General features: G+C 56.2%; 1 protein-coding gene across 1 annotated transcript in view; it reads left to right on the forward strand.

Moving 5' to 3' along the window:
- Nucleotides 1-10069, forward strand: part of Arhgap1 (Rho GTPase activating protein 1) — a 16025-nt gene that overhangs the window by 3484 nt on the left and 2472 nt on the right. Inside the window, exons 2-8 of the mRNA XM_010612452.3 lie at nucleotides 735-906; nucleotides 1024-1119; nucleotides 4395-4482; nucleotides 8727-8858; nucleotides 9226-9312; nucleotides 9391-9489; nucleotides 9945-10052. Of these exons, the coding sequence (XP_010610754.1) occupies nucleotides 780-906; nucleotides 1024-1119; nucleotides 4395-4482; nucleotides 8727-8858; nucleotides 9226-9312; nucleotides 9391-9489; nucleotides 9945-10052 (737 nt within the window). The 5' untranslated portion in view covers nucleotides 735-779. The remainder of the gene's footprint in view (nucleotides 1-734; nucleotides 907-1023; nucleotides 1120-4394; nucleotides 4483-8726; nucleotides 8859-9225; nucleotides 9313-9390; nucleotides 9490-9944; nucleotides 10053-10069) is intronic.

A 10069-nucleotide genomic window follows, 5' to 3' on the forward strand; every position in this document is an offset into this window, starting at 1 on the left:
GGTCTAGAGCCACAGCTCTTCTGGGTCCCTGTCAATCCTGGTCACCTTTTCTGCAGGCCATGGGAAGGGGTGGAGTAGCCAGGCCCATAGCTGGCCTTTTTCAGATGTGGCATTTGGAGACCTTTAGATTCTTTCTGGTTTTCTTTTTTCTTCTTCTTCTTCTGTAGTACCGGGAATTGAACTTAGAACCATGGGCGTACAAGGCAGGCGCAGCACCACTGAGCTACATCCCCAGCCCTACTTTCTGATTTTGTGAGACAGGGTCTCACTGTGTAGTTCAGGCTGGTCTTAACTCACTATGTATCCCAGGCTGGCCTCAAATTTACAACAGTCCTCCTGCCTCAGCCTCCTGAGCGCTGGGATTACAGGTGTGAGCCACCACGCCTGGCTTGGAGATCCCTAGATTCTTGTAACATTATGCCTGTAGCTGCTGAGATCTGTGAGGCTTGTGCGCTCCGGGACACCTGAGGAGAGGGTGCGGCCCTCACCCTCTGCGGCAGAGACTGCATGGTGAGGACAGGTGGGCGACAGGCAGTGGGAGCCTGGCACAGGCTTCCTACCCAGGCGAGGACCTGGAGCGAGGTGCCGAGCTGTGCCACCCTCTGCCAGCTGCCTTTTCTGGCATCGGGCTCGTGGAGCTTTGGCAGACTGAGGAGCCTTGAGGAACAGGGACAGGGAGCCAGGAGAGGGAGGCCTGGTGCACTGGAAGGTGACAGAGGCATCCCTGGCCCCAGCCCCACCTCCCCAGGTTTGTCTCAGGTTCTGCTGTGGACTCGGCCATGGACCCGCTCTCTGAGCTGCAGGATGACCTGACCCTCGATAGCCCCGGCCTGAACCAGCTCAAGCTGGCCTCCATCGATGAGAAGAACTGGCCCTCGGACGACATGCCGGACTTCCCTAAGTCAGGTGGACACCCAGGGAGCGCCCAGCGGGCAGGGGGCACTCAGACCCGCGTCTCGGGTGAGCCAGGGCACCGGGCCTCCAGGGTAGTTGACGCGCCGTGCCCAACCCTGCCATCCTCAGATGACTCCAAGAGCAGCTCTCCCGAGCCTGTCACACACCTGAAGTGGGACGACCCTTACTACGACATTGCCCGGCACCAGATCGTGGAGGTGGCAGGTGAGTGGGCCCAGGGCCGCCCCTCTCCTCACTGCCTGACTCCAGAGGCGGGGACAGGACACAGTGACCACCCCCCCTGCGGGCTGACCCCAGTCTCGAGGCTCCTGAGGGCACAGACCTTTCCCAAACCACGCAGCTGATTGTGCCCGCCACGCTGGATGACCGCCGGTACCACTTCCTGCCTGGAGACGGCCCCTGGAGGCTTTGGAGCCCCACTCACACAGCGCTGGCTTTTGGTCCCAGTGGGGTCACGGAGAGGTTCACAGTAGTGACAGTGCGTCAGGGCCTAGCCCGGAGCCAGGACCTTGCTGGCCCTGAATAGTGTCTGTTCCTTTCCCCTTGTCAGGTCCCCTCCCCACCCTCGGCCCTGCTGTCAGCTTCTCCATCTTGCGAGGAGGAGGGACGCAGGGCCCCCTCCCTGGGACGTGGGGAGCTTTTGCTACTGAAAGAGGCTGCCATGAGCCGACAGGGGACGGACTGGCCCAGTGTTGCAGCTGGGGGGCAGTAGAATGTGTCCCTGGGAGAAGCCTCATGCCTGGCTCAGATGGGCAGGCGTTAGAAGAAACTCCCCCTCCCGTCCACTGTGTTCCTGTGGTGTCTGTGCTTGGGGTCCGCCCAGGGCTCTGGCCCCTCTGCCTGTCAGAGGCACAGCTGTCCCTGCTGGGAGACGCAGGAGTCCACGCTGCCATCGTCCTGGTCTCGGTCAAGCCCCCGGACAAAGCTGGCTGAGGCTGCCCTCCTGCCTGCTCGGTGTCCCCTTGTTTCCCCAGTGTGTGCCGAGGCTGAGACAGGTGTCTGTCCAGCCCTGTCCTTGGCTTCTCAGGGCTGTGCCTCGGCTGGAGGGATCAGGTCTGGCTCTTGGTGTGGGGAGCAGGGATTGGTGTTGCCTGGGAACTGGGAATGGCAGAGTTTATGGGAGGCGGGGCAGGGAGGAGGCTGTGTGGAGACAGACCCAGCCCCTAGGCTGGAATGGTGCCGCACACCTGTGATTCCAACACCCGGGAGCTCACTTCAAGGCCAGTCTGGGCTACAGGGTGCATTCAAGGCCAGGCTGAGCAAATACCAAAATTGTCTCCAAAAAAAAAGAAAAGAAAAGAAACTGAAGCAAGAGCCCTTATGGGAAGCGAGGGTGGGTTCTGTCCCGACTCCTTGGCAGCCTGTGCCGCCCCCAGCGCAGGGGCTGTCAAACTCCTTGGTCAGATGGTCTGGGTGCGTCCCTCCTGTGTGCCTGTGCCGGGATTTCCCAGCAGGCTGTGCCAGCGTTGGTGGCGTTTGAGTTTGATCACCGTGGGTAACGTGACAACTTAGCAAACTGCTCGGGCCTGTTTGGCAGGTGGAGGGTGGCTGGGCCTGGCCTGGTGGAGAGGAACCCTCGGTGCTGGTAACACCAGAGCCACCTGGGAGAGGCCCGCCGTGGGGCATCAGGGAGTGGAAGGGCACGGCTACACTCCAGGGTGCCCATACCCTCAGTCCTTGCTGTCTGGGAGTCCTGTCCTCTGACTCCTTTAGTTTTGTTTTGGTTTTGGTTTTTGAGACAAGGTCTCAAACAAGGTCTAGAAAACAAGATGCATGTACGTAGTATTTTTCATGCACCATCATGGAGTTAGGCCTGTGAGTCCATTTCTGGAGCACTGGTTGTGGACCCAGGAAGCCCCTTTTCCAACCTTCTTCCTTAACCACTGCCTCCTCTGTCCGTCTGGGGCCTCAGGAGCTCGCAGCTTTTGCCCCGGCTGAGTCCCCGGAGCTGCCGGCCAGTGAGAGCTGCCCTGTGGCCCTGCAGGGCCTGGAGAGTCTTTCCCAAACCCCTCACTCCTGAGCTCCTGTGCCCAGGTGGGGTGCAGGTGACACAGTCCCTGTACCCCAGATGGTGCCCGCGGCTGCCCACGGGACCCTTTGTCCTCCGCCTACCCTGCAGGGGAAGCGAATGGGGCAGGCAGGTGGCCCCGGAGGGAAGCCAGAGCCTCTGGACCTGGTCCAGGAAGGGAGCCGGTGGCCCCTGAGGCCCCTCCACACAGGCCTGAGAAGGACTCTGCATGTCAGGCTGCAGAGCTCGGCCCGAGGCTTTGGGCCGTCACTATCCGTGGAAGCCAACTCCTTACTGAAACACAAAGGCAAACAGAATTGCAGCTGCACACACAACACTTGCTATTAAGCCAGGGCCTCACTTGGTTGTCCAGGCTGGTCTCAGGCTTAGTGATCAAGCGATTTTCCTGCCTCAGCTTCCTGCAATAGCTGGGCCTATAGGCAGGTACCACTACACTCAGCTGTGGATACTTCTTGAATACCTTCCTTGTGCTAAGCAGCTCTAGAGACACTTTGTCTTTGAGCTGCCAGCAAACCTGTAGGAGACAAGGGAATAAACAGACCAGGCATGTGGTGTACATGTGTAGATCCAGTGGTGTGGGAGGCTGAGGCAGGAGGATCTCAAGACTGGCTTACCTTGGGCAGTGTAGCAACTTAGTGAGACCCTGGCTTCAGTCCCCAGTACTGGAGGAGGAAAACACCACAAACAGTTACATGGGAGCCACTGTATCATGGCAGAGCTGGATGGGTTTACGCCAGGAGCCATAACAAGGGACGGACTGCGCATCCGCTGTGGGAGAAGGGTGGCACTCTCAAGGCTGTAAGGGACATTTCCAGGCCCAGGACCCGTGGAGGGGACAGGAGGAGAGGAGTCCCAGGCACAGACAGATGTGGGGTGTGGGGCGGCGGGGAGCAGAGCCTCTGGCCTGTCTGAGGCAGCAGCAGCCAGGCCTTCAGGGCAGCAGGGCCGGGCCAGCTCCGGGTGGAGACAGGAGTGGGACCTGGCTGCTATCACATAGCTCAGTGCTACCGTGCCGCCTGTCCGCGGCAGGTCTTGTACAGTCTCCTTCCTTTTTATGGCCCAGTGGGATTGAGTTCCAGGGAGGTCCACGTCTTCTTCCTAGCAGCCCCACGGAGCACGGGTCTCGTTTCCCACAGATGTGACGCCTGAAAGGGCCTTGCTGTCTTCTGTTCCCTGGCTCCGTGGTCCTGGAAGCAGCTCGTCCTTTCTTTTATTTTTTGAGGCAGGATCTGGTATGTCATTCAGGCTGGCCTCGAACTAACGATGATCGTTCAGCCTCAGCCTCCCTCGGCCCACTTAGCCCCTCTTTCCTAAGCGGCCCAACCTGGAGGCTGGCAGCTTCGCAGAGGTAGATGCGGGATCCGCACCGGCACATTCTCCACGGTGGCCCATGAAGCCCCTCGCGTCTTTAGTTCGTCACCCGCCCACTGCTGTCTCTGTCCACGCCTAGGGGATGACAAGTATGGGAGGAAGGTCATCGTGTTCAGTGCCTGCCGAATGCCGCCCAGCCACCAGCTGGACCACAGCAAGCTCCTGGGGTGAGTCCTCCACCCTGCTGCTCTCCTTGTTCTCCCTCCTCCCATGGTGGAGGGGAGTCAGCTGCTCTAGTCCTGGAAGCACTGTGACAGCGGCAGGGGTCTCGGAGCCTCCTCTCACCTCTCAGGAGGGTTGAGAATGCAGCCGCTCCTTGTGGAGCCGGGTCTGCGTGTAGAAATGTGTAGATAAGCCTCGAAAAGTGACACACCAGGCCAGGCTCGGTGGCGCACGCCTGTGATCCCAGTGCTTAGGAGGCTGAGGCAGGAGGATCTTCGTGAACTCCAGGCCAGCCTGGACTATACAATGAGACCCTCTCTCAAAAAGAAAAATGGAAAGAACATTTCTGTCCAAATGATTAGATGGTGTTTCTGATGTGGGATATTTGTTACTTATATTCATAATTATTGATAAGAAATATTCTATTAAAAACTTTTTATATTAGTGCTTTTTTTTTTGAGACAGAGTCTTGCTATGCAGTACAGGCTGGCCTTGAGCTCACTGTGTGACACAGGCTGGCCTTGAATTTGTGGCAGTCCTCCTGCCTCAGCCTCCGAAGTGCTGGGCACCCACACTGTTAGTTTGCAGCTGCAGTGCACAGTGATAACATTCCGCCCCCCGCCATTACACTATTGTGTGCTAACTTTGGTGCCAGTGCTTTCTGTTGGAGAAGCGTATGTAGCAGAGCCATCTCCTAACACAAGGAGGCTGGGCATAGACTGGTAATGACGTCGTCTGATAACTGCCCGTTACTCAGCACTGCTGCCCCACGGCACAAGTCACTGCCTGTGTGTGTGTGTGTGGCACTGGGGAGCGAACCTGAGCCACATCCTCAAGCCTTTTTTTTTTTTTAATTTTGAGACAGGAGCCCGGCATGGTGGCTCACACCTATAATCCCAGCTCTTGAGAGGCTGAGGCAGGAGGATCGCTGCCAATTCAAGGCTGCCTGGGCTCCATAGCAAACCCTGTCTCAAAAAAAATAAAAAAGTACAATCTTTTGTTATAATGTCCTTGTCTCCTTTCTACCTATATTTTATTTCTTCTCTCCTACTCCATGCTGCCCACAGCAGCTCTTTGACATCCCGTAGGGTTGTGAGTGTGCAGGGATGGGGTGGGTTCCGGACAGCAGAAGCGCTGACTCCCAAGCTTGGGTTTCAGCTGGGCTGGGCTGGAAGCCGGTGTCAACAATGCTGTGAGTTATTTTGTCTTTTTGGTTTTTGAGACAGGGTCTCACTACGTAGCCCAGGGTGGCCTTGACCTTGTGGCAGTCCTCCTGCCTCAGCCTCAAGTGCAGAGATGACAGGTGTGAGCCACCATGCCCGCTGGGCCTGTGAAATCTTTTTCTCTGGCTCCTCCTTTCTTTCTTCCTATTGCTCACAAGGGGCAGGCAGAGTCCTGTCCAGGCCACCATGGTCCCAGCCAGAAACAGGCCGACAAGCTTGGCCCAGGCATGGCTGATCACTGCCCTAGGTGTCTGCTGAGCCAGGTGATAGATTCCTGGCCAGATAGCACTTCCCATGGCAGAAGTCAGGGAATCACCAGATCAAAGGCAGGCACTTGCAGAGGGAAACTGCTGTGGGCCTCATAACCCTTCCGGGCTTCACGCTCTGTCCCCACCGGCTTCCCTCCGCCCACCTGCGCGTGTGCGCGCGCACACACACACACACACACACACACACACACAATCGAGTCCCCTCCAGTAGATAAGACACATGAAATGCCACTGTTTACATTTTCAAAGTAGTATACTTTGTAAGTAAAATGTAAGCAGCTATGAAAAAGTAGACAACTATTAAAAAAATCCCCTGCAAATCTACCACTTGGAGTGAAAACCACTTTTAATATTTTGCTTGGCTGGGCATGTAGCTCAGTGGCACCACGCCTTCCTGGCAAGTACAAGGTCCTGAGTTTAATCCCCAGTGTTTCCCCCCCACCCCTGAAGTGCTATATTCACTTCCTGTTTTGTTTTCTGTAACATACATGGAATAGCTGTTAATTTTAATCTTTTGGTCATAAAACATTCCTCAAAGACATTCTTTAAAAAAACAAGGGCTGGGGGCCGGGGATTTAGCTCAGCGGTTCGGTGGCCTGCCTTGCAAGTGCAAGGACCTGAGTTCAATCCCCAGTACCAAAAAAAACCAAGGGCTAGAGCCGGGCGTGGTGGCACACACCTGTAATCCCAGCACTTGGGAGGCTGAGGCAGGAGGGTCCCTGTGAGTTTGAGACCAGCCTGAGCTACGTAGTGAGTTCCAGGTCAGTCTCAACTACATAGTGAGACCCTGCCTCAACAAACAAACAAACAAAAAAAACAACAAAAAAACAAGGGCTGGGGATTTAGCTCAGTGGTTCCGGCACCTGCCCCGGAAGCACAAGGATCTGAGTTCGATCACTGGCACCCCCCAAAAAAATAAATAAAAAACATTGCCAGGTGTGGTGGCACTTGCCTGTAATCCCAGAACTTGAGAGGCTGAGGCAGGAGGATAACTGTGAGTTTGAGGCCAGCCTGGGCCACATGATGAGCTCAAAGCCAGCTTGGACCATATAGCGAGACTGTATCACAAAAATCTCACACGTTTTTTGACATATAAGATGCATACAGAAAAGTGAACAAATCTAAGTTTGCTACGATTTTGTCTCTTCCTTTAACAGAATCTCACTAAGTTGTCCAAGCTGGCCTCGAACCTGTGATCCTCTTAACCTCCCAAGAGGCTGGCATTATAGGCACGTTACTGTGTCTGGCTTTCTTTTTCCTTTCCTTTTTCTTGAGAGGTGGGACTACGCACCCTCTCGCCTTGCCAGCTTCTGGTGAATTTCCAAGCTGGACATCCATGCCCATGGCTGTGGACCCTTTGTCCCTCCAAGTCCACCTCACATGGCTGCTGGGGTCTCGGCAGACTTCATCACTGTCTGCTCTGTGGCTCTGTTTCTGGGCCCCTCATATTGGGCAGTGAGCTTGCCGCCCAGTTTCTGTGCCATCATGAAAGTCTTAAATTGAAAGCCACCTACCATGATGTTCTGTTCATCTCTGGGTTTTTTATTAAAAACATTGTAAGTGCCTGTTTGCAGTATACTATGATGACATTCCCTGTGGGGCACTGGTTTTATAGGTCAAAAGAATATGAACGTTTTGTAGCTTCTGGTAACTATCACTTCCAAAAATTACAACATATTGCTAGGCATGGTGGCTCACGCCTGTAATCCCAGTACAGCACTCAGAAGGCTGAGTCAGGAGGATCGCCATGCGTTCCAGGCCAGCCTGGGCTTTGCAGTGAGTTTAAGGCTAGCCTGAACTGTACAGCGAGACAGTGTCTCAAAACAACAAAAGAGGGCCGGGGATCCACTGGTCTGCCTCAGTTGGCTTTTTGAGACAGGGTCTTGCTATGTAGCCCAGGCTGGCCTTGAACTTGAGGTGATCCTCCTGCCTCAGCCTCCCAGTGCTGGAATCACAAGCCCGTGCCACCACACCTGGCTTCCCCTCTGGGCTTTTTTTCTTTTAATTTTACTGGCACCCCACCCCCACCCCGGGTACTGGGGATTCAACTCCTGTCCTTGCGCTTGTGAGACAGGCACCAGAATCATTTGGCCCTGTTCATGATAGATCTTGATTCTTTCTTCCCCAATATCCTCCCCTCCCGTCACCCCTCTTGCCCTCTGGACTTGCCTGCAAATGTGTTGTGTTGGGAGTGGAAACCACGTCATGGGCAGGAGAGACCTGCAGCGGGGTCCACTGCAAACCTAGTGCCTGGAGCAGGTGACCTTCGGGAACATTGTTTACAGCCTGCCCAGAGCCTGCTGTAGAATTCACTGTCGCAGAGTCAGGAGTGAAGGCTTCCAGCTTCTGAGTGGGGCGCCTCACCGCCGGGCCCCAGCTGCTGTGAGGGGTTGGAGGAGCGCCTGATGCCTCGGCTCATTGCCCCTCTTGTAAAATGGGGCCAAGGAGGTTAGGAGGGATGTGTCTTCCTCCTACTCCCGCCCCAGGCCCTGGCGTTTATTCCCTTTTAAGTAGTAAGAGGGCTGGGCCAGGACCAGGGCTCCGGACATGCGAGAGTGCTGAAAAATGAGAGCTGGTAGCTGGGCGCGGGGGTGTACGCCTGTGATCCCAGGGCTCCGAGGATCCCAAGTTCAGGCCCTACCTGGGCAATTTAGACTAAGCGAACGGGCGGGGCCTTGGCTGGACGGCTGTGCCAGGATGGGCATGGGGCGGGGGCGGCTCCTCCTCGGCCCGGTCTGAGCGGCCCCTCCCCCACAGGTACCTGAAGCACACGCTGGACCAGTACGTGGAGAGCGACTACACGCTGCTCTACCTGCACCACGGCCTGACCAGTGACAACAAGCCTTCGCTCAGCTGGCTGCGCGATGCCTACCGGGAGTTCGATCGCAAGTGGGTGGGGCCGGACGCGAGGTGCCCCAGCTTGGGCCCCGCCCCTCCTGGGTGCATGGGAGAATCTGAGGTAGGAAGGGCTGGGGTATTCTCTGCGATCGTTAGCCTCTCCGAGAGTGGGGCCGCCGCGGCAGCCTTACCTCCTGCACCTGCCAGGTGTCCAGCCAGGACCAGCTCTAAGCTGGGTGTGGTGCCACACGCCAGTGATCTTGGCACTCAGAAGGCTGAGGCAGGAGGATCGCTGTGAGTTCGAGGACAGCCTGGGCTACATAGCCAGACCCTGTTTCAGAAAAAGAAAAAAAAAAAAAAAAAAAAAGACAAAGCAGCCTCCCCTCCCCTTCTCCAGTTCCCTATGCTGCCCCCACAGGTACAAGAAGAACATCAAAGCCCTGTACATTGTACACCCCACTGTGTTCGTCAAAACCCTGCTCATCCTCTTCAGGCCTCTCATTAGGTGAGTGGCCTGGGGCAGGCGGTGTCCGGTGTCCCTGGGGCCCAACGCCTGCTGACCCAGGCCTCTCCTCCTGCACAGCTTGAAGTTCGGACGCAAGATCCTCTATGCGAACTACCTGAGTGAGCTCAGCGAGCACCTGAAGCTGGAGCAGCTGGGGATCCCCCGCCAAGTGCTCAAGTGAGGCGGTGCCCCATGTGGGGCACGATGAGCCACTGGGGGGTGCGGGGTTTGGGTTGGTTTTTTTTGTTTTTTGTTTTTTTTGAAATAGTCACTCACTATGTAGTCCAGGCTGGCCTCAAACTTGTGGCCATCCTCCTGTCTCAGCCGTCTGAATGCTGGGCTTGCAGGACAGCAAATAGATCAGACAGCAAAATCCAACCCTGTGTCTGTCACTGCCATGTGCCTGAATCTCTTGCCTATGCTCACTTGAGGCAGCTGCTCTACTGCTGAGCTGCAGCCCTGCCCAGGTGACTGGGTCCCCGCAGTGTGTGTTTTCTTGTGTAGAACAGGAGGTAGGGTACTCTGAGAGTTCGTGAAACAACCCGTATAAAACTGTGCTAGCAAATGCCGGAGAAAGTCAGCCGTGAGCACAGACAAGGGCTGGACAGGCTGACCTCCTCCGTCTGCCTCAGGTATGATGACTTCCTCAAATCCACGCAGAAGAGCCCCGCGACCGCGCCCAAGCCCATGCCTCCTCGGCCCCCCTTGCCCAACCAGCAGTTCGGGGTCTCCTTGCAGCAGTGAGTACTGGGGGTGG

Source organism: Fukomys damarensis, unplaced genomic scaffold (assembly GCF_012274545.1).
Source record: "Fukomys damarensis isolate Sample0158 unplaced genomic scaffold, DMR_v1.0_HiC HiC_scaffold_27, whole genome shotgun sequence".
NCBI lineage: Eukaryota > Metazoa > Chordata > Mammalia > Rodentia > Bathyergidae > Fukomys > Fukomys damarensis.